General features: G+C 49.4%; 1 protein-coding gene across 13 annotated transcripts in view; it reads left to right on the forward strand.

Moving 5' to 3' along the window:
• Nucleotides 1-23,647, forward strand: part of EVC (EvC ciliary complex subunit 1) — a 67,037-nt gene that overhangs the window by 9,404 nt on the left and 33,986 nt on the right. For 7 of the 13 annotated variants that reach the window (XM_074350505.1, XM_074350525.1, XM_074350528.1 and 4 more), the window contains exons 3-10: nucleotides 3,022-3,105; nucleotides 5,307-5,539; nucleotides 6,946-7,030; nucleotides 8,342-8,485; nucleotides 11,420-11,518; nucleotides 14,455-14,592; nucleotides 17,378-17,536; nucleotides 22,142-22,358. In XM_074350505.1, coding sequence (XP_074206606.1) covers nucleotides 3,022-3,105; nucleotides 5,307-5,539; nucleotides 6,946-7,030; nucleotides 8,342-8,485; nucleotides 11,420-11,518; nucleotides 14,455-14,592; nucleotides 17,378-17,536; nucleotides 22,142-22,358 — 1,159 coding nt within the window. Of the gene's footprint in view, nucleotides 1-3,021; nucleotides 3,106-5,306; nucleotides 5,540-6,945; nucleotides 7,031-7,522; nucleotides 7,656-8,341; nucleotides 8,486-11,419; nucleotides 11,519-14,454; nucleotides 14,593-17,377; nucleotides 17,537-22,141; nucleotides 22,359-23,647 lie in introns of those variants that run through there. The other 6 variants (XM_074350549.1, XM_074350560.1, XM_074350567.1 and 3 more) reach the window with 3 other exon arrangements.

Here is a 23,647-nt window from a genome sequence, read left to right on the forward strand (position 1 = left end):
GGGTTCATGCCGCTCCTTGCATGAACTCTGTTGATAAACAGCTCACGTCGGCCAAAACCAAACAGCAGATTCCAGAAGGCTCTGAGGCATGCTACTCCACAGCCTCCTCCCATCCCTTGGCTTTGGAGGGGGCGGGCATAGCTCCCCTAAGGGTGTGTGTGTGCATTGGCTGAAAAGAGCACCTTTTGTCCGTGGGTGAAACGGCTTTTCTCTTCCTCCAATTACATTTTAACTAATTTTTCTGAGTGATGGCATTGCTTCAGCTGAGGAAGCTTTACATTGTAAATGTGCACTGCAGCCAATTTGCTGAATAATTGTTATTACTATGGTTGGATGATCAGAACGTGGAGGACACCGAATTTAGTTAGAAGAGCTGTGAAAACTACAAAGAGGCCAGGCTCCCGACCCTCAGTGTCTGCTTCCTTACGGCTCAGGGGGGCCTGCGTCAGTGTCCTTTTCTTCATGTATTTCGTTTGTCACCTGAAGAGCGATGTTGGTTTGGCGTCTTCCCTTTTGAAGATGAACTCTCCAACTTTTGAAGATGAAGGCAGAGACCAAGCCTTCCTCTCACTTTCTACCCCTTTCATTCTGTCCTTTCTTTTCACCTCTGTTTGGAAGAAGTTTAGAAATGCACAATGTCCTCCCTGCTTTTGCGTCTTTCCTTGAAAAAGTATGTCTTCACTGGACACCAGCCGGGGCTGGCTTCATCGGGGTGTCTCCCTTGCCCGGTCACCCTTTCCCCCTAGTTTCTTGACCTTGATGTCTTGAAGTTCTGAATCACTTTTGCGTAAGACCTCCCCGACCGCTTTCATGTTGCACTGGGCCCCAAAGAGGACACCACCAGTTCTGAAGTCACCCTTTTTAATCTCACAGCCACGCTGCGTTTTTATAACTGTCCTCTGGCAAAGACTCAAGCCGGGGGCCAGGCGCAGGCGGTGGTCTGCCAGGAGGGCTTTGAAGCCAGGATGCGATGGGAATTGTGTGTTGAAAAGGTGATTTGACTGCCACCTGGAGAATGGATTGGAAGGTGTCCATCTCTGAGCCTCGCTTTGTCTTTCTATCAAATGGGCACGATCATAAAAGCGTGAACTTCCCCAAGCGGACTGCTGTGGGATCATTTAATGAACAACCGTGCGTAAAGCGCTTAACACATAGTAGGCCCTCGAGACATGGAAGGGGAGCCAGTTAGGAGGCTGTCGCAGGTCTTTAGGGTAAATATGCTGGCGGCTTGGGCCAGGGCTGTGAATTTGAGAGATATTTAGGAGGTGAAGTTGGTGGGATTTGTGGTTGATGGGACGTGGCAGGTGGGGAGTGGGAGTGGCAGAGCATCTCGGGGTCTGACTTGTGTCCCTGGGGCATGGTGGAGCCGAGCCCGGGCCTTCTCCACTGACTCCCACTCCCCTTTTAATCGCGTGGCTCTTATTCTTGTTCTTATTTGTGTCGTGTTGAAGGAGACAGAATGGTGTCAGCTAAACAGGAGGAACTCCGGAGCCGGGGAATCTGAGTTCAAATCTTGATTCTGGCATTTAGTAGCTGTGTGACCTTGGGCGCATGGCTGAACCTCTCTGTGTCATCTTCCCCAGCTGGGAATGGCAAGGTCCTTGGAAGTTTAAGGAGGTAGCGTAAGTTGGTGGTCTTCCCGCATTCTAAGTCGTAAGACAGAGAGAGAAATGGCAGAACTGGGTCCCTGGCCAGATGGCTTCCGCCCGCCCTCCTCAGAGGGATCACAGCGAAACCCCCTCAGGAGAGGGAGGTGGGCCACGTTGCAGGCTCAGGTGCTGTTTGAACACCGCATCTCGTGGGGGAGTGACACATTCTCCCGCATCCCCCCAACAGGCTGTGTGAGTCCAAGGTCTGCTCAGCAGTCAGAAACCGGGCCTTTGTGACAGCGGTTTCTTTAGGATTTCACTGGGAGCAGCAGACCTGACGTAGGTGTGGTTTTCACCTGGCAGTCTGTTCTGAGTCGCTGAGCAGTGATTCCTCACGGTCTAGGGTGCCAGGCTCCTGACCCGTCTGCCTGCTCACCTGCATCCACTTCCTGGTTGTTTGTACCGACCGTGTGAAGGGCAGGGGCAGCCCTAAGGATGCAGAGAGGAGGTGGGGATGTGGACCATCCGTCCCGCTGTGGCCAGGGGAGGTGGCGCCTGAGCACGGTTTGGGGTGGCTCTTTCCTCCCGCGACTTAGAGCCGTCCATTGCCTTGCTTCTCCTCTGCTCTGGCACCTCTGCGGGGGCTTTATCTGCACCATCTTTGAGGGCGGGTACACTGCCTGCTTACTCTCTGGGAAACTGAGGCTCAGAAAAGTGAAACGATCTGCCCAACCACTTCTTTTCATTGAAGGGTGTAATAGAAAGTCTTGCATGAATATTGCCACATGGATGTGTTTGTACACCTGGGAGTGCTAAAATTATTCTGTGTTTTCTTATTCCACCAGAAGGCAGTTCACAATTTTAGGAAATTTTTTGGTATTATATTATTTAAATCCTTAGTTCTCCCAAAGTGGAAGACTTGGAATTAAGTGGAGAATGTGCTATTTAACATCTGTTCATTCATCCATCCACCCATCTGTATATCCCTCCCTCCTGCATCCATTCATATACCTGTCTGTCCACCTATCCATCCACCTGCCTGTCTATCTGTCCATTCATATGTCTTATCAGTCCATCCATTCATGCATTTTTTTCTGTCCATCCATCCATCCACCTGCCCATCCATTCATATGTCCACCTATCCATCCATTCATCCATTCACCTGTTTTTCCATTTCTCTATCCATCTATCCATCCATCCATCCATCCATCCGTCCACTCACCCACCCACCCATCCATCTATCCATCCACCCGAGTTTCCATCCACCCATCCTTCTAGCAAGTGAGCACTTACTTGGATCTAAATATGCCTATTACGGTCCCTTCCCAAAGCCACTGTTGCAAGTGGCATGTAGCATTTTGGAAACTCTTGGTGGTTTGTCCTTCATTTTACAGAAAGCTCCCCCATGCCATTTGTTCTTCTTCCTTCCCAGGAATGTGACCCGTCTTTCAACAGCAATATCACAGCGTTTGCACTGAAGGCAAAAGTCGTCTATCCCATCAATCAGAAGTTCCGGGTGAGACTCCTGAGCTCTGTCTTGAGATCCAGTTATCCAGTAATGTGCTTGAGGTCGGGGTAGGAGAAGAGGGTTTCAGTGTGTAAATCTGGGGTTCTATTTGAGGACTTTATGGCAAGTCATTTTAATAGGATCATTTTGTGGCTTTGTAATGGAGCAGAACTTTAAGGTTAATCCATTTGATGACAGCGTTGTCAGGGACAGGGTATGCCCATGGTATAGCCAGGTATCCCCAGGGACACCAGTTGACAGCACAGTAGGGCAACATCTGCCCTGCTCTTTTTTTTTTTAAGTATAGTTGATTTACAATGCGGTGTTTCTGGTGCACAGCATAGTGACCCAATTATTATATATAGATTCATATATTTATATATGTATGTACGTTTTATGCCCTGCTCTTTTAACGCTATTACAAATACTGATGCTGACACAAGTTCCCAACATTAACCCTCATTCACCGGCCGGGACTATGCCAGCAGCTGACACTGAACACTTCGCGGGGCTGGGGCGGTGCTGAGCGCTCGTCTCGCACTGGCATTTCGATATTCCTCGCCACAACCCTCTGTGGTAAACGATATTGTTATCTCCACTTAATGCATAAGGCCACTGAGGCCCAGAGAAGCTAATGACCTGCCCAAGGCCACACAGCTGGAAGGGGCAGGGCAGAGTCAAGCCCTCAGGTCTTACACCTGAAGCCAGGAGCGCACACCTGCGGCCGGGAGTTTTGCAGAGAGCGGTGTGTTCCTTGATGCTCAGGGAACCCGCAACCTATGAGATGCTCCAGGAAAGAAAGTTTCCTGGTCAAGTAAGCTGAGGAAGGTGCTGCCTGCTCTCCCGGCCGTGAAGAGGACAGGCTCTTGTGTCACAGACTCAGACCCAACTCCCATCTCAGCCTTTAACCCTTGACCATTCCTTGACTTCTCAGGGCCTCAGTTTCTTCATCTATAAAATGGGGGTAAAGGGCCCTATTGCCTCACCGAGCTATTTGGAGGGTTATATGGGGTGATAGACAGGGGGCTTAGAACAGTGTGTGATGTCTCAGCACTCAATGCCTGTTCAGGTTTTGAAATTCTTACTTGCTTTTGAGGACAGCCAGACCATATCAAAGGCTCTGAGAATTCCTGCCCCAGAGAGATGATTCTACTTTGTTACGGAGACTTTCCCAAACTAATTTTTCTGTGGAACCCTTGCAGCGAGCAGTCACTGGTGACAGTTCATGGAACTGCTCCCCAGAACACACGCTGGGAACCACTTCCTTCACTATCGGGTGGGTGGGTGAAGGGGTAGAGCTCCCAGACCAGGGGATTACTCACCGTCAGCACCCCTGCCGGGCAGGCTCTGCAGTGAACACTGAGGATTAGCCAGTGGTCAGGAAAGCACTGTCCTCACGCCGGAGGCCCTCACAGCTGGGGCAGATTGCAGGATGGCCCATGATAACAGGCAGGACAGAAGTGACCGGGGACCTGTGGAGCACAGTGTGGGCTGGGCCTGGGTACCAGGGAAGGAGAACTCAAAGGTCTGTGTCTGGAGGGAAGGATGCTTCAGCCCCGCAGATGAGGAGTGAGGGGGGTTCTGGCGGGGGACCAGAGTCTGGGAAAGCGCAGAAGCATGGAAGGATGGTGAGAGTTTGGAGCTGACCACCAGCTCGGTACCACCTGGGCATGCGCCTCGGGGAGCCACAGGGGATGAGACTGGACACAGGGGCGACAGACATTCGCTGAGCCCTCCAGCTGTGATGTCATGTGGTCCTGGCGGTGCGTGGGGCTTCAGTTCCTTAATAAAGGCCCCGATCCTCTGGAGGGCAGGTTAGTGGGCAGAGCAGGCCCGGGGGTCTGAGAACACAGAGAGAGAGGGGGCAGGGCAGGCAGGCTGCTGTGGAGGAGGTCAGAGCCCGCAGCAGTGTGGGTGCAGGGGGCCACTGGGGAAGACACGGAGGCTAGTTGCTGCGGGGGAGGAGCCTGGTGCCGAGGGGCTGGCCTCCGGGACAAGTGATGTGCCAGGAGCTGTGGTACAGGTCCCTGGGGCACAAGTGTGTGGGTGTGGCCGTGACCCTGGGACAGAAGCTCTAAGGTGTCCACTCGCAGGCCTCCCCAGTCTTGTCTGCCTGGGAGCCACCATCACGTGTCACTGGTGGAATTGTGGAAACACACGCATGACAGGTCACGTGGACTGAGAACGGGCTTTCTCTTCTGCCACCCCAGCCTCTGGCCGACGGTTCCTCCAACCCATCTCTGCACGAAAACTTAAAGCAGGCAGTCTTGCCAAACCAGCTGGTGGAGGCGTCCCCTTCCAGCAGCCTGGGGAGCCTGAGCCAGGCCGAGAAGGACGACTGCAGCTCCTCGTCCAGCATCCACTCAGCCACCAGCGACGACAGGTTCCTCGGCCGCACCTTCTTCCAGGCGAGCAGCTTCCCCGAGGCGCTGACCTGCGAGAGGTGAGGTGGGGGTGGGATGGAGACCGCTCGGCTGTGTCATTGTCAACAAAGGACATGGAGGCCCAGAGAGTTAAGGACTCAGCCACGGACACCCAGAGACCCAGTGTCAGAGCTGACGCTGATTGTGTGGTGTTGCCAGCCTCGGGGCTAGGGAGCCAGGCCTGAGCCTTGGGGAGAGAAGTCATGGGGCCTCCTTTATCACTGATGTGCCCCGGGCATCACACAGCAGCCGCTAGCTCTGGTTAAGTGCCTTTGGTGTTCAGGGCAGTGTTGAGCACTTTACAGGGATTCATTATCTCATGAACACGAGGACCAGGTCTGTCTTGGTCACCACTGTTTTACTGCCCAGTGGGAGCCTGGGACAGGCGCAGTGATGAATAAGTCTTAATCAGTCAGTGAATTCATTTCTCTTAACAGCCCTAGGTTGTTAAGGTTGTAAAGTAGAGGCTAATATTGCCCTCATGTTACAAAGAAAATAACAAGACACAGAGATGCTGAGTGACTTGCCCGAGGTCACACAGCATGTGCGTGATGGAGCTGGGTTTGACATGCCACCTGATCTTGCAGCCCACACTGTCTATCCCCACACTATCTAGGCCAGAGCAGGGCTCAGCATGCAGTAAGTGCTCAAGAAACTACCCATCAGGTGTGTGTGTTGGTCCTCAGGCCTCTCGGCTGTGAACTTGCGTGAGTCCAAGGGGTCCTGGGTAAGATGAACCGTGCACAGCCCAGCTCAGGGCTGGGGAAAGAGTGAGCTCAGAACCCTGCGCATGGTACTGGCCCTGCAGGTGGCCCCCGGAAGGAGGGGCTTCATTGAACTGCAGCCTTCTTGGCTCACCCGCCTGGCTGGGAAGGGATGTTTCTGAGCATTCGGATGGAGAGGACTTGTAACAGTTCAGTGGGAGTGTAGTCATTTAAGTGCATTTGCCTCTGTAGGAGAAAAGGTCATAGGCGTTTATTTATACCCTGCTGTTTACCTGCCTCAGTGACCGTGTGACCGCTACTTGATTTCTCTCACCCTTGATTTCCTGAGTCAGTTTTCTCATCTGTAAAATGGGCATGAGAATGTGTATATGAGGGCAGAGAGGAAGGGTGACACGTGACATTAGATGTGAAAATGCCAGAGGCAGGGGGAGGTTGTTATTTTTCTTTCTCTCACCTTCTATCTCTTCCTGTGTTCTGTCTGTGATGTCTCAGGCAGCTGTTCCTTCTGATCACAAATGGGTTTCAAATAGCTCCCTTGATTCCTCCTTTTGTGCCTTGAGTGGCTGTGAGCAATCTCTGCATGCTGCAGAATTTAAAATCTGGAGTCTTGTCCTGAGCAGGGCTGTACTTATAACTCAGTAACTTCATCCCTCACTTCAAACACTCTGAAAGTCTCTTCTGTTTCTCTTTGAACTTCTCAGTGTGGACCTTGACTTGTGCATCTACAACCTTCACTTGAAAGATCTACTGCATCTGGACGCAGCGCTGAGGCAGGAGAAGCACCTGGTAGGTGGAGAGGTCAGGACCTGAGGGTCAGGCTCTCCGTGTGCACGGGGTTCCAGAGACCCTGGGGAAACGGGTATCAGTGACAACGGAGCCGCCACAAGAGGAAAGTAGAGCGGCATTAGGCATCAGACCACAGAATGGAAGAGGGATTCCTGCCCGTAGACAGGGTGCAGCATAAGTATTAATCAATGCTTATTTATGCCCAGAGCCGTGGGGGTTAAGCAAAAAGCTGAGCACCTGCTGGTATTTTTGGAGGAATGATAATAGTGAGAATCATATCTATGAGCACGAACTTTATTGAGTGCCTACTACGTACTGGGCACTGAAGGTGTTGACACAGGTGGGCATTTTAAACTTCACACAACCCAGCCACGTGGGGGCCCTTATTATCTTCACTTTACAGATGGGGAAACTGAGGCACAGAGAGGCAGACTGGCCCCAAGTCACAAAGCTCTAAGTTGGACCTGAGACGGGAAGTTGAGCACCTTTTTATGGGCGTGGGTTCTCTAAGTGAGTGAAGGAGGAATCAGGACCAAGGACAGCGGGAAACAAGTTTGGTCTCTGCCGGAGGCACATGGTCTCTGAGGGAATCAACGCTGGATCCAAGACCCAGGAAGTCAGGGGGGTGAGTCCCACGGTTGCTACAGGACCCTGTGGAGTTAGCCAGCCATCAAGACCACTGGGGTTAAAAAAGAGGAAGTACTTCTCCCTGAGACACATCCTCTAGTGAGGGAGGGGACCTACAGGGAGAAGGGAGGAGAGAGAAGGCCTGTTGGGAAGAGAATGGGAAGGGGCAGATGAAAAGAGTGACAGCGGGGTAGGAGCAGACGCAGACAGATATCCCACAGGGGCTTTGTTATAAACCAGAGAAATAAAAGAATGTTAAATTGAGGATGCAGCAGAAGGTTATTTTGCTCTGTGTGAGCAGAATGGGCCTCATAAACAGGTGCCAGTATCTGAAACCATAAATCATCCTAGGATTCCAGAAATAGAGCCTGTTCCTGCAGCCCCCTGGACCCCGCCCCTGCAGAGGGCCAGGGACGTGAGGCAGCAGCCCACCTGCAGCCACAGCCTGCTTTCATTCCGCCACACCTGTCCTGCTTGGGGGCAGGTGGCCCTGGCCATTTCCTCAAAGGCTCTGCTCCCTGGAGGGTGATTGTTTCTGTGCTCAGAGCCCCATCCACCTAACGAGTGATGTGGTCCTGGCTGGCCTTGCCCCCGGAGCAGCCAGTCAGTGCCCACAGAGAAGCAGCCTGCTGTCGTGGAGAGAGCATTCATCGTCACTCATCTGCCCATCTTCCCTGTGGGCAGCCTCCCCGCCCTGCTGGACATAGTACCGGGAACAACCATGCCTTTATGGAGCCCACTGCCCAGGGGAGAGATGGCAGTCAGCAGACAGCCCAGAATGCACAGAGGCAGAATGTACGACACAGCAAGCGATGGAGCACTGTGAGGGTGTGTAAGAGAGGACCTGAGTGAGGGAGGCTTCAGGGAGGTGGAAGCACTTCCCTGGAGGGAGACACTTAAACTGGAACCTAGGAAAGTTCCAGGAGCACCAGATTAGGAGTCAGAAACCTCTGACACCTATGAGCTGTGTGACTTTGCATAAGTTACTTCCCCTCTCTGAGCCACTTTAGGAAAGGTGTGAAAATAATACACTTCTAACACTCACTCCATAGAACTACTAGGAAGTTAAGTTGTCCCTCTCTGAAAGATCTCTGTGGGCAGAGCTCTGGGCTCTGTTGGGCTATGTGACCAGCATCACCATGACACCATTTATTAAGCACAGATACTCTGCTTTAAATGTCGGATCTCATGAAACCCTCACTGCTGTTTCACTCATGAGGAACCTGAGGCTCAGAGAGGTCAAGTCAGTTGCCCAAGGTCACACAGCTGGTAAATGGCAGAACCCAAATGAGGTTTGTCTGAGTGCAAGTTCTGTGTATCCTCAGAGCCCAGAACAGTGCTCTGTAGAAATGGGTCTGGCTGACGGCGGCCCTGTCCTGGGAGAGCTGCTTTCTAAGCGTGGCCTTTCATTCACTGCAGAGCATGGCTTTGTTGCGTGCAGGGTCTATAGAAACTCGGGGAGCAGGTGGGAGCCACGTGACACAAAAGACTTCACATTTTGTTTCTCTGGTAGAGGTCCGTCATCACAGGTCAGGGTTCAGAAGTGACTCAGACCAGATGTGACCATCAAGCAGCCCAGAAGCTTAGAGCTCACTGGTGGCTCTTGAGAAAGACGGCACCAGTGCTGGACTTGTCTAGGACATGGAGAGAAGCCACAGTTGTAACCTTTAAAGCAGAAGAGCAGAGATGAGAACAGAGGAGGGGATTCTGGGGGAGGCTAACATAAGAGGAGCATTAGGACTAGGGGGTTTCTCGTGGTGCTGGAAGATTCTCTATCTTGATTGTGGCCATCGTTCCATGAATCTGTGGCAGGGGAAAATTGCACAGAACCACACGCACATGTAAACACAAATGACATATAAAATGAGTGAAAACTGAGTAAGGTCCGCAGTGCACTGTATTGGACCTATGTCAGTTTCCAGGTTTGGTACTGAGCCCCAGTGATGTGAGGTATCAGCCCTGGGGGCAAAGCACATAGAACTCTGTATGATTTGCCCCTTCCTGTAAGTCCGTAATTATTCCAAATTTAAAAGTTTTAAAAGTGGACAGGAATGTAACAAGACTTGTAAACATTACCAATTCCATTTAGGGTCAGAAGGAAAATGGATTTGAGACTAACATCTTGAGAAAACAATGTCACTTTCACTAGCTTTAGACGTCAATGGATAGAAGGCCAAAACGACGTTTGTCTTCTTAGAGCTCGTTAGTGTTGGCAAGCATGCTGATGTCTGGTGAAGGGTTCTGTTCCTCATGGATGTCCCTTGTGACATGAGGCCATTTGTCCAGATTTCTCGGCTGAGAGCTCCTTAGCTGTAGAATGGGAGAGGTTGTACCAACCTCCCGCGTGCTATAATGATCATCTGAGATAATATATATGTTAGTCTGGCACTGAAGAGTGTTTATCAGACCTTAAAACAAGGGTCACAAACCATGACCCTTGGGCCAATCCAGCCACGCCTGTCTTTTTAACTTATCGCCCATGGCTGCCTTCCTGCTGTAACAGCAGAATTCAGTAGTTGCAAAAGAGATAGTGTGGCCAGCAAACCCAAAAATATTTACTATGTGGACATTTTCAGCAAAAACCTTTTGCTAACCTCTGCATTAAAAATGTCTTAGCACAGGGGCAGAAGGAAAAGACTGAGGCAATATTTTGCAAACCACAGTGTAAGAAAGAATTAGTACCTAGAGCATATAAGAAACTCTCAAACCTCAATAGAAAAGAGTAAACAATGCTGTTGGAGAATGAGCAAAAGACATGAACAGATATTTCATCAAAAAGAAATGTATTGTCAGCAAGCAAACACACACAAAAGCACATAAAAAGATGTTCAAGACCATTAAACCATTAGGGAAATGCAAATCAGAACCACAGAGAGGTAGGACCACACACCTGTCAGAATGACTAAAATAAAAATGGCAACACCACCAAATGCTGGTGAAGATGTGATGAAACTGGGTCACTCAGACATTGCTGGTGGGAATGTAAAATGCCTTTGGAACACAGTTCAGCAGTTTCTCATAAAACTAAACATGCCATTGCCAGAAGATCCAGTGAGTGGGCTCTTGGGCATTCATCCCAGAGAAACGTGTTCACTCAAAAACCTGTATGTACTGTAAGTCGACAACACTTCAATAAAAAAATAAGAATTAAAAAATAAAAGCCCTGTACATCAAAGTTTATAGCAGCTTTGTTTGTAATAGCCTGAAACTGAAGATATTCAGACATCCTGCAGGAGGTAAATGGTTAAACAAATTATGGAGTTGGCACGCTTGGACTTGCCGGGGTGTCCCTGCTCACGGAGCGGTTTAGAGGACATGTCTGTCTATGGAGACAGAGGCCTGGGGTGGATGACTTTACACGTCCCGGTTCCATACAACTGTCCCTCTGATTTTTTTCCACAAAGAAGCACTCCCACCTTTGCCTTGTCTGTGTCCTTGACTCACATAAAAATGGAGAACGTAGGGGACCTCCCTCAGAGTAGGCACCTCATGAATTTTTGCTGAATAAATGAACAAAGAAGAAATGAAGTGTTTTTCTTTGGAAGGTTAAGAAAATGCAGTCTATTATAGGCCATTGTCATGATTTTTAATCTGAGGTCTTTTCCAAGACAAAAAGTTTGTGTGTGTGTATTTGTGTGTATGTGTGTATTTGTGAGTGTGTGTGTGTGGACAGGTAAGGAGGGAGGAGGAAGAAGAGGGAGGGAGGGAGGAAGATACCATTGTTTATATCTTTCTCTTTGTTGTTTTCTTTTTTGGCAATAGATGTTTATTCACATTTTTAAGATGTGCCTCCTTGACCTTCTTCCTAAAAAGAAGTCTGATGATGAATTATACCAGAAAATTCTTTCAAAACAAGAAAATGTAAGTCTTCAACATATATTTTGAGGTAACTTAAAAATAGTTTATTAAAATACATAAAACATAATATTATGATATAAAAAGTATTTTGGATTTTATGTACTAAAAGCTTATTACAATATACAGTTTTCAATACAAAATAATGATATATAAAAATATATGTACTGGAGGGAGGGTGTAGCTCAGTGGTAGAGCGCATGCTTAGCAGGCACGAGGTCCTGGGTTCAGTCCCCAGCACCTCCATTAAAAAACAAACAAACAAACAAATAAATAAATAAATAAACCTAATTACTTCCCACTCAAAAAAAAAAAAAAAACCTTAAAAAAGCAATGCTTAAAAATAAATAAATAAAAGTATGTACAAGTTCAAAAATAACAATGTATTATTAAAATGTGGAAAAACATTGGAAATAGAAAAAAAGAGAATGTTGGCTCGTATCCACTCCTCTAAGAGAACCGCTATTGATGTTATTGTCTGTACAAGTTTGGGGTATTTTTAAATGTGCAATTTGTTTATTGGTTATAACTCCTTATGCTAGTTTGCATACTTCTCTTTTCAATCTTTTATACAAACTTTATTTTATTTTATGAGTCAGAGTGGTGGAGTTTGATACCCTGGTTCTGTCTTTCACAAACTCTTAGAATCCTGGGGTCTTTGTGCAGTGGGATGGTAATTCCTGTCCTGCAGGATTACAGAAATGATAAGAAAAATGCATATGAGGCACCTAGCAAAGTAACAGTTAGACCCCAACGGTTACATGAAAGCTGTGATCATCCCCATTACCATCACTACCACAACCATTATCTTCATCATCATCATTATCATCGCCATTATTATCATTTTATTAACAACACAATCACCACCACTATCATTGTCACCATCACCATCTTTATTATTGTCATCATTGTCATCATCATTCTTATTATTACCATCACCACCATTATATTCTCTTTGTCATGATTCTCATCATCCTCATTACCACCACCATCTCCATCCTCCTCCTCATCACCACCACCACAACTATCATTTTCATCATGGCCACCATCATTGATGCCATCGTTCTTGTTACTACCATCGCCACCATCATCCTCGTCTCCATATTGTCATCATCATCTTCGTTACCACCACCATCACCACTTCCACCATCCTCCTCATCACCCTCACTACTGCCACCACTACCTTCATCTTCCTTCTTATGTCATCCTCATCCTCCTCATTGCTGCCACCACTGAAATCTTCATCATAGTCACTGGTATCATCCTTGTCACCATCACTATGAGGTTTGGGGGATTGGGAGGGAATGCTTCCTCACTCCTCTATTCCATGGGAGAGGATTAATCACTCCATCCCAAGGAGAAGGTGCTACATCTTCTCCATCATCATCGTTCTCATCATTCTCGGTGTCACCACCACCATGATTACCATCCTCAGGCAATGCACACAGTGCATTATTTCATTTAATCTTCACAACAGCCCTGCGAGTGGTCATAATTGTTTCTGTTTACAGCTGAGGAAATGGAGGCACAACGAGTTTAAATGACTCTCCAATGACAAAAATAATGATAATGGTTGTGACACTCATAATTATACTAGTAAGAAACAGTGTTATATGTCTTATGGAAAGAATAAGCACTTCGGTGTTTGTAGGCCTGGAATCAAATCCCACTGCTACCACTTACAGAGCATCTTAATTAACGGAAGTGGCTACTATTCATTGGACTTAGTCTGGGCAAGTACTTTAAATGCGCACTTTCATTTAATGCTCACAACAGCCTCAAAACTTCTAGAAGAGGATGAGAAGTGCTCAGAAAGGGTAGCTGCTTTGGAGAGAAGCACCATGATTCCTGCAGTTAGAAGAGCGGGGCTCTGGAGCAGTGGCCTCAGGGACAAGCCCAGCCCAGCACACCACTTCCTGCTGGGAGACTCTGGACAAAATGTCTCAGCTTCCTGTAATGAGGTTCCTCATCTGGAAAAGAAACATTTCTCTTTTGTAGAGATGCTGTGAGAACTAGAAGTCACAGATGGCCTTGGCTTGGATAATCAATAGCACTTCTTATCGATGTTATTTTTCCTAATGAACCTGGACCCACACCGGTGATGATTACATGTCAGTGCACACAGTTCTAGAGAAAACAGAACTGCCACCCACACTCCATGTTGGGGTTTGTGGGACTCCCTACATAGGGTTCCCCTCTTCCTTCCACATTCTGAATTAATGAAGAGAAAGGGCTGGGGAGACAGAGAAATGTCAGCTTTATTACTGGGAGGGGCCAGCCTAGAGGAGGTGGCTTAGATGCATAGCAGTCATGGCTTCCTAATACTGAGTCCTAGGATTAGCCAAATCACTTACTGGCAAAGCTGAGCCACCTCAGGCCTCCCCACACAGAAGCAGGACCTTTGCTGTCCAGCTCCCTTTGGGCTGAGGCCACAGCAGAGCAATGGCTTCCCCTGAATGGTCCATCCCAGGGAGGAGGAAGCTGGGCAAGCTAGGGGCTGTGCTCACTTCCTGCTTTTGAACCGCCAATCAAATACATATCACTTCCTCCCTGGGGTGTACCAGGTAATCCTTCCCCATAGAAACCAGAGGAGTGGGGAAGAAACATTCCGTCCCAACACCCCAGGTGTCATGACATTTTCCCAAACTTCATAAAGATTGGAAAATACTATTTCATTGTTTTTAAAGTATGGCCTATTTGGGGGGAGTAGGGGAAAAGAAGAATATATAAGGAAATACATGATCCATTATTCTGAGGCTCTGTGTTTAATGAGAAAAAAATCAATTTCTATCATCAAACCTTCAGTAGGATAACACCCAAAGCATTTCATTACAGTTAAGAAATATTTTACGATAAAGTGGGGAAAATAAAAACATCTCTTTTCTAAAATTTAAGATACAATTAGATTTTTTTTTTATTTGCTTTTTTCTTTTTTTCTCCAGGACTTGGAAGAATTGGAAAAGAGACTTCAAGTCAGACTCTCAAACACTGAGATGCTGGGGGCTGGTGACTCAGAATACATCACCCTGGCAGACGTGGAAAAGAAAGAGCGGGAATATTCTGAGCAGCTAATAGATAACGTATGTGATGGATTTTCTTTTCTGCATGAAAACCGTGGTTTCTGGGACAGTTCATTTGGTGAGATTAAAGAGATGCTACCTAGAAGCATGTTTAATACTCGAATTCCCTGCCTGTCACGTTCTGCCCTGGAGCCAGGGATCCGGTTTCTGAAGTTAAGCTATAGAGAAGGTGTAATTAAGGGGCCAAGATTTACGGAAGGAGTCTTTTTTTTTTTTTTTTTAATGAATTCTCCTTGCTTAAATTTTAGATTGATCTTTTTATCATTCAAAGCAAAGATTGCTCTAACCTTCTGTGTCATTACCACCCTGCGGGTTAGAGCAGCTGCTAGCTGCTAACTTCTCAAACTCCAGGCATCACTCATAAAAGCATGTTTTAAATTCCAGAGAGGATGGCTTCCCTCCAATTCTCTATTTTGCTTTGGGGTTCTGCTGCCCCCCTGTTCATATGTTACGAATTAAACAAATATTTTCTTGGCAGCCGGGTGTTGGACTGGGAACTGGGGATTCCAAATGAACTTAGACCTGGCTCTTCAGGGAAGATGCTCAGGCCAGGCAGGTGGGGGGACCAACAGGTGAGCAGTTGAGGACATTGTAGGTTACAAGTGCCGTGACAGAGGAAAATGTGGGAAGACTGAGGCACAGTGGAGAGAGGAATTCATTTTACCCCAGGGTTACAAAAGTCTTCTTGGAAATAGAAACATCAAGAGGCTTTTGGAGAGAAGTGTGCATGGATGTTGGCCGGTAGGTGGGCAGAGAAGGGAGCCAGGGCTGGGACGCAGGCAGAGCAAGTAAAGCCAGAGGTCTTCCTGGAGGGTTTTCATCTCATGCCAGGGAGACGAGAGCCACTGAAGCAGCAGAGGATGGCTTGGCCTCGTTCTGTTTTAGAAGAACTGCCCAGGCTGCTGTGTGGAGCATTGTTAGGAGATTTTGTGCTAGTTCGGTGGGAATTTCATGAAGGCAATTGCTATAATAGGGATGGGGAGATAAGAAAAAATGGGAGCACTGATAGGGTGGTGGATGGGGAGGTGGTGGTGGGAAGAAGAGGGTGCACTCCTGAGCATCTACCTGGAGGAAATTCTAATTCAAAAAAATACATGCATCCTGGTGTTCATAGCAGCACAATTTACAATAGCCAAGACCTGGAAGCAACCTAAATGTCCGTGAACAGATGACTGGATAAAGATATGAGATGTGTATATATATATATATGTGTGTATGTGTGTATATGTATGTGTATGTACATATATATGTGTGTATATATATTTATATATATATAAATAAATATATATAATGGAATACCATTCAGGCATAGAAAAGAATCAAATAATGCCATTGGCAACAACACAGATGGACCTGGAGATTGTCATTCTAAGTGAAGTAAGCCAAAAATAGAAAGAAAAATTCCATATGATGTCACTCATATATGGACTCAAAGAAAGGACACAAATGAACTTATTTACAAAACAGAAACAGATTCACAGACATAGAAAACAAATTTATGGGGGAAAAGGTAGTGGGAAGGGGTAAATTGGGAGTTTGAGATTTGCAGATACACACTACTGTATGTAAAATAGATAAACAATACGTTTCTACTGTATAGCACAGGGAACTATATTCAATATCTTGTAGTCACCTGTAATGAAAAGAATATGAAAGGGAATGTGTATATGTATGATTGAAACATTACTCTGTGCACCAGGAATTGACACAACATTGTAAACTGACTATACTTCAATTTTTGAAAATGGAAAAAAAAGAAGAGGGTGTAGAGGATCAGTTCTACAGAAATAAGGACCCCAGAATGAGAACAAGTTAGGAGGGGAGACGGTGTGTTCTGGCTTGAGTTAGAGATGCCTGGAGATGGAGTCTCACGGAGCTCAGGTAGGTCAGCGGAGAGCGAGGATATTCTTAGGATGAGATGACTAAGGGCGGATGCTCACCCGGGAGTCCAGTGGTCCAGGGACTCCCTAAAGCAGTGGCGCATCTTGTCCGTGTCTGCATCTTTCAGGCACAGGATTCATTGTTCTCATAAGATTCTCTAAAGTATTGGTGACCTCCAATAACGGAGACAGCTCTGATAGATATTTTATCTAGAAATAAAATGTGTGGAGCACAGAGCTTGGCATATAAACTACACACATAAAGGAAAGTTGTTATGACTTCGGCATCGTTATTCTCCAGAGCTCTGAGAGGCTGCAGTGACAAAAACACAGCCCCAACCTGCTCAACCCCTTGGTGATTCCCTACTCTGCTCCTGAGAAGACGGGGCAGAAAGGGGAAAGATTTTAAAGCAAAATGTTTTCATGGTCATCCTCATCTCTGCCATGATGCCCTTTTGTACTTTTAGGACAATAACTAATACTTAAATGGCCATTGCTGCTTGTATTGCCAGGATGCATTTAATCTTTTTCAAAGATCTGGAAGCTTCCAGGAGCACACTGTTGAGTTTCCTGCACCCCTCCAGGCAGCAGTAACGGCCTGTTTAAGAGACTTTAAGCTGTGTAAGCTGAATGATCTCATTGTGCTTTTCCTTCCTTATCAGCAGCGCACTGGTGCTGGCTGAAAAGCCACCTCGAAACCGACAGGCACCCACAGTGGGACTGGGAGGAACCTCAGGAGAACGCGATTATTGCTGAGATAAACGGGCTCGAGGTGGAGAGTTGTTTAGAATCTCGGTGTGTGATAAGGCGTGAATAGTAGTTCCCAAGCTGAACCGCGCAGCTTTGTAGCTTTCTTAAGTAAGTTTCCCCCACCCCCACCCCACCTCTTGTTTGTCATTTCACAGATGGAAGCTTTCTGGAAACAGATGGAAAACATCCAGCACTTTCTTGTGGACCAATTGAAGTGTTCCAGCACCAAAGCCCGACAGCTCCTGACGACTCTGACAGAAAGAATGATTGCAGCCGAAGGGCTCTTGCGTGACTCCCAGGATTTGCAGGCTCTGGTAACGCTGGAGGGGGCGGGGAGGGAACGTGATATTCAAAGTAGGGATGTGGATTCTGGAAGCTTGACGTGCTGTAGGGACCATTAGGTTGAATACCTGCATGTTGTAGATGAGGATATAGAAGCCAGAGAAAAGCAGTGAGTCCATCCATCTGTGCAGCTGTCCGTCCATCCATCCATCCATCCCTCCCTCCCGTTAATGGAGATGCTGGCCAGCTCCATGTTATTACGGCCTAGAGCCTTGGTTTCCAATCCTGGCTGCACATTGAAGTTACCTGAAGAGGCTGCAGAAGTACTGATGCTTGGGTCCAAGATGAGCCACCACCCCAGAGAGTCTGACTTAATCAAGTCTGGGCTTTTTAAGGTTCCAGGCGACCACACTGAGCAGTCATGGTTGACAGCCATGGAACTTCGGTTGTCTCCTGACTGCCCCGTGAGTCACCTGGGAGCTTGAAACTGTGCCTGTGCTGCGCCTGGGGCCTCCCGCACAGGGACCCGGTCTGCCTGGTCTGCAGTGGAGGCCCTGGCGCTGCTGTTTTCAAAACTCCCCAAACGATTCTGATGTATAGCTGGGTGTACAAGGCCCTGGCGCACAGGAATCCACAAATCCAAATCCAACTTTGAAACTCGGCTGAGCGACTTGGAGCTGTGTGATCTCAAACAGGTTACTTCACCCCTCTGAGCTTCAGTTACTCTATTTATAAAAATTGATTTCAGGAGTTGCCGCAGGCAGTGCTGGGGAAGTGCTTGGTGACCTGCCACACCCTAGTCACCGTGGGGATCAGCCATGGTTTCTCCCTGCTGTATGCAAAGCCCAGGGCACTACGCACCCGTGTCCTCTTCTGACCTCGAGGACTCATGGATTATATTTCAGACCCGTGCATCCACCCAAGTTATACCTGTCTCACAAACTTGCAGGGGCCTTACCTCAGAGCCTCAGCATCTCAGACCTGAGGAGAAGGCCCTGCTGAGCTGAGCGGATCCCTACTGCTTCTACACAGACTGCTCTGGTCCTCCAAATGTGGTCTGCAGACTCGTGGCATCAGCATCACCCAAGAGCTGGTTTGAAATGCAGAATTGTGTACCCTACTCGGCACTGCTGAAAGACAAGCACTGCTGATATCTCCCTCCCTGTGAGCAGAGGAGCCAGCTAAGTGACTCATCTAGGACCTCCGTGCTGTCTAATGACATCACTCAGCCTGCCCCCCACACTTCCTTGTTTGCCACCCAAGCCCCTTTAAATTGGATTTTAATTTGATAAGGCTGCAGATATTAATGCTCATCAAAGGAGAAAGACTTTTTTCCTTTGATTCTTTTTTCCTAGGTATTTATTATTGCTCCATCAGCAAGATATTGATGCAGGAAAAAAATGTAACCTTAGCTGACACTGGCCACAGTATTAGTCAGTCACTTCCAAAGAGGAAGAAGGGAAAGGATGATCCAGGTTTTCGGTATGCCCTTTCTTCAGTCAGCATTTAATGAGCACCTACTCTGTGCCACATTCTGTTAGCGAAACAATGTTGCAGGCTCCAGCTAGAAACCTGAGCTCATGCTATAGTCTTACCTCTTATTAGCTGTGTGACCTTGGGCAGGTTACATAACCTCTCTGTAACTCAGTTGCATCGTCTCTAAAATGGGAATCAGAATAACATCAGCTCTGAGAGTGTTAGAAAGTAGACAACATGTACGGCCTTTAGGACAGATCCTGGCACAGGGGACGCTCAGTATGTTAGTGATTAGACTCTGGCAGGCCATGTGTCAGCAGCAAAATAGACATTAACAAGTCATTGTAATGCTGTGTGGAAAGGGCAACAGCCTGTATTTATTTACACAGTCGAGGGAGGAGTTAGCTCTGCCTGCATCCCATGAACTGAAGAAAAAAATGTAGCTTCTTTATGTCGGAATATGTTGTTGATGAACCCCAGAAGAATTTAAATTCTCAGCAGCTGGACCTGGACTGCATCACGTGGTATTGCTGAGTATCAGAACCGCAGGAGCCCTGGAAAGGGCCCCAGACGTCATCAGAGTCCGTCTCTAGGGATGTTCAAGAGAAAGCAGATGGCAGGAGAGGTGTGGGGACCTGCTGCGGATAATTATGACAACAGCTTGCATTCAAGAGCGCTTACCATCTTCTGGCTGCTATTTTAAGTGTTTCGCATATTTTAACTTATTTAATACTCGCGTCCATTCTGTAAGTTGGGTGTAGGTGAGGACATGGTGCCCAGGGTTGTGCAGGTCTGGAGCCAAGTTTGAGCCTGGGCACGCTTGAGGACTGGCTACACTCAGAGCCAGCAATGCCCCGTCACCTCCCATCCAAGTCCCTCCACCCCTGCTCACCTCTCTCCACTCCTCTTCCCTGAATATAAATGCAGAGGGTGCACTGTCACTACGCAGCCTGGAGGCCTCACGGTGCTGCCCAGGGAGGTGGCTGCTCTGATTGCCAGGCGCCGCCCCTCACCCCTTCGCCCGGTGCCCAGGCCCCTGGCCGCCCACACCCGCTCTGAGCGCTTATCCTCTTGTGCCCCCTACTGGTCGCGGGCCCGCTGACGGCTGCCGGGCTAACTTGGAAGAGAGGAAGGTTCAGAGCCACTGTCCCTGGGCTAGTTAGGTGGCCTTCCAGAATAAACCTCAGCGTTCTTGTCTGTAACTGGGGAAGCATTGTCCCAGATCTGTTCACACATTGTCAGAACACAGTCCACTGTGGCTCAGCAAACAGTGAGGCCCAGGGCAGGTTAGTGGATGGCTCAGGTGCGGCCCCTGCCTTCAAGGGCTCTCAGTCCAGCCTGGGACTGTCCCTCATGATTAGCTCCTTAAAGACAGAGGCACAGGAGCCGTGGAGCCTGGAGGAGGGGACTGTGGGGCTGGGGAAGGTCTGGGAAGACACTGCACAGCCTGTAAGGATGAGTAGGACCTGGCCAGGCAGGGGAGTGAGAGGAGGCTGGGAGGGGGTTCCAGGTGCGAGGCCTTGTGTGTGCAAAGGCCCAGTGGAGCTGAGAGTCAGGCGTGCTGGGCAGCCAGGAGCAAGGAGGAATGTGGGATGAGGCTGGAGACTGAGCCACCAAAGAAGGCTCATGCACTGCGCCCAGGAGCAGAGACTCGGTTTGGAGGCAGTGACCGCGGGGTTTGGACCAGGGGATGACAGAGCCAAGACTGCACCGCAGAAAAGCCCCCTGTCTGCCAGGTGGGGCCGGAGCATAGGGAGACTGGTGGGAGGCAGTAGCCCAGGGCAGAAGTGATCTGGCCTGAGCTGGGAATGGCTGTGGGCCAACAAGGAGGAAACGGAGAGGAGGGATGTGCAGGGGACAGGAGCAGGCGTGGTGGAGGAGAGGGGCTAAGGCTGACTCCAGGCTCCACCGTACTATGCCTGGGGCCAGTGGGGCCATCCCCAGGGGGAAAGATGTCCTTCCTCTGAGATGCAGGACCTGCAGCTTTAATGCGATCCTTGAGCAGCTGCTCTCTGAGACATAAGGACAAGGGATGGACACCTACAGGGTCTGCCTCTGTCTCTGGTTGACATTTCCTGCACGGGGAGGCATCTCATCCGAGAGTTCTATCCCAAGTGAGTGAGCACGTGGTAGGGCAGGCGGGCCTGTTCCGAAGTCTGATGGCTGGGGTAACCCTCCACGTCAGTCTGTTACGGAGTCCAGCTCGTGCTGCTTGCCGCACAACAGGCCAGTAAATCGGGACATGAGGTGTTGGGACAAAGAAAAATGACTTTATTTGGAAAGCCAGCAGACCAGGAAGATGGGAGACTAATGTCCTGGAGAACTATCTTCCCCAAGTCAGAACTCAGGCTCCTTTTACCCTAAAATGGGGAGGGGTGTGGTTGGTTGTTGTAAACGTCTTGGTGTCCGAATCCTTTGTTCCTGCAGCTGTCCACCTGGGTCGGGTCGCGATGTAAACCTCCAACAAGACAAATGTTCTTTGTTCTGCAACTTTTTATCTCTGTATGAATGGAAAAGGGTTCTACCCTTAACAGTCAGAGCCTTGAGAAGGGGCTCTCCTGTGCATTTCAGGCTACAGGAACACTCTTTTACAAAAGGCGCGGAACCAGCGTGACTGAGCGCAGGCAACAGAGCGCAGGGTTAGAGCTAAAGGAGCAGAGCTAATGCGGAGTCAGGTTTGTTGTCCCCTGTTACAAATCCGACCTGGAAAATATCTTACATCCCCAGGACACAGGTTCTCTGAGGCTCAAAAGCCAGAAAGTCCTGTGACCTTTATTTCTCCTGGTGTTGCTTTTCCAGGGCTGTGGAGGCCAGAGGCCCCAGTGAGTGGGGAGGGATGACTATGGAAAAGGTGGACCTTCCTCTCTGATCGTGTGCATTTATCAGATTCCTTCCCGGAAGAGAGAGCCCTCTGTAGACACTCACTATGTAGCAAGCGTTTTCCGTGTGTTATCCAGTGTCAGCCTCGCCCCGTCCCTGAGGGGCGATTTTGTCCCCATCCGAGGAGCAGACACAGGAGGCTCAGGAGAGCAGCTTCATCTGAGCTCTGCTCACTGGGAGGTGGGGGCCCTGGGACGGAGTCCACTGCTGTTTACAGACCTCACGGCCAAGTGCTGACCCACGGTGTCCCAGCCAATTGTCCTGTGGGTTTCTTTTCTTAGGACACCCTGGAGAGAACAATGGGGCGGGCGCACATGGCCAAAACCATTGAGTTCCTGAAGCTGCAAATCCAGGAGGAGACCAAGTGCCGGCTGGCTGCCATCTCCCGCGGCCTGGAGCTGCTGGCCGTCGAGGGCAAGCTCTCGGGGCGACAGAAGGAGGAGCTGCTGACCCAGCAGCACAAGGCCTTCTGGGAGGAGGCTGAGCGCTTCCGCCGAGGTGAGCGAGCGGGCCAGGGCGCCATCCTTCTGGGCCCCCGTGCTGCTGGGCATCGGGGCCGGGGCGCGTGGCCGCACTTGCAGGTGTCAGGAGACGTGGAGCGGCCCCTATAGGACCCGCACCAGGTCTGCCTCGGGGGACCCGTCACTTAACTCCTCTGAGCCTCGCTTGCCTTCCCATAAAGCAGAGGTAAGCAGGGCCGCCGCCTCGGAGCTGGGGCTGCCTGCTCCACACAGTCACCGGTGATTCAGGCTGACCGAGAACCACCTGGAACGTGCAGAGGGCAAAGGGGTGGAAACACCCAGAAGCCGGGCACGAAGTCATGAGGTCCTGCTCAGCTGCGGGTGGGCGACGACGGTGGGCAGTGGTCGGGCCCGCGGGACGGGATAGAACCCGGCGTGGCTGTTTCCCACGTAGGGTACTGCCCCCCGGGGCTGACCCTGGGAGATGGGAGGGTCAGGGCTCAAGACGTCAAGGGCATCTGAGACTTGGTCCAGGTCACACCATTGGTGGGACCCTTGAGAAACCCAGGTCTGCCACCTGCAGGGTGGGTACCGCCTCTGCACCAGCTTCCTCACACCCTTGGCAGGAGAGCCCATCAGTGTTGACCCAAGGCTGCACGTGTGGCCAGGGCTGAGTGGAAGTAGAGTCTGGGCCTCCTTCGTCTGCTGGGGCTGCCTAACAAGGTACCACGGACGGGGGGGCTCATACAACAGACATTTCTTTCTCACAGATCTGGAGGCTGGAGGTTTAAGATCAGTGTGCAGCCGGTTTGGTTCCTGATGAGGGCTGTCAGAGGGCCGCCTTCTCGCAGGCTCTTTCCTTGGCAGAAAGCAAGCTTTCTTGCATTGTTCCTCTTCTGATAAAGCACCAGCCCTGTGGGATGAGGGCTGCATCCTTCTGACCTCACTTAACCTTCTAGGCCCCATGTCCAAAGACAGTCACACAAGGTTTCAGACTTCAGCACATCAATTCGGAGGGACACAGTCCGGTCCCTGGCACCAGGTTTCCATTGCAGCCAAAGACCTGGTCCTCTATGCTTGCTCACGTCCCCTCTGCCATGCCTGTCTGCTGCCCTTTGGAGATGGGGCCAGGGGACAGTCGTTTAATCCTGGGACCTCAGGACTCCAGCCAGGCCCTTCCACAGATGTCTGTGTCACTTGTCGCTATGGCTCTGTGACCATATGGAAGTCTGCTGTTGACTGAAATTCTGGACCATGTAGAATCTGACTGCATCTGGGCTCGAGGGTCATCACACACGGTGGCCGGGACTTGACTAGTGGAAAGAG

The sequence above is a fragment of the Camelus bactrianus genome, chromosome 2 (assembly GCF_048773025.1).
Source record: "Camelus bactrianus isolate YW-2024 breed Bactrian camel chromosome 2, ASM4877302v1, whole genome shotgun sequence".
In the NCBI taxonomy this organism is placed as follows: Eukaryota; Metazoa; Chordata; class Mammalia; order Artiodactyla; family Camelidae; genus Camelus; species Camelus bactrianus.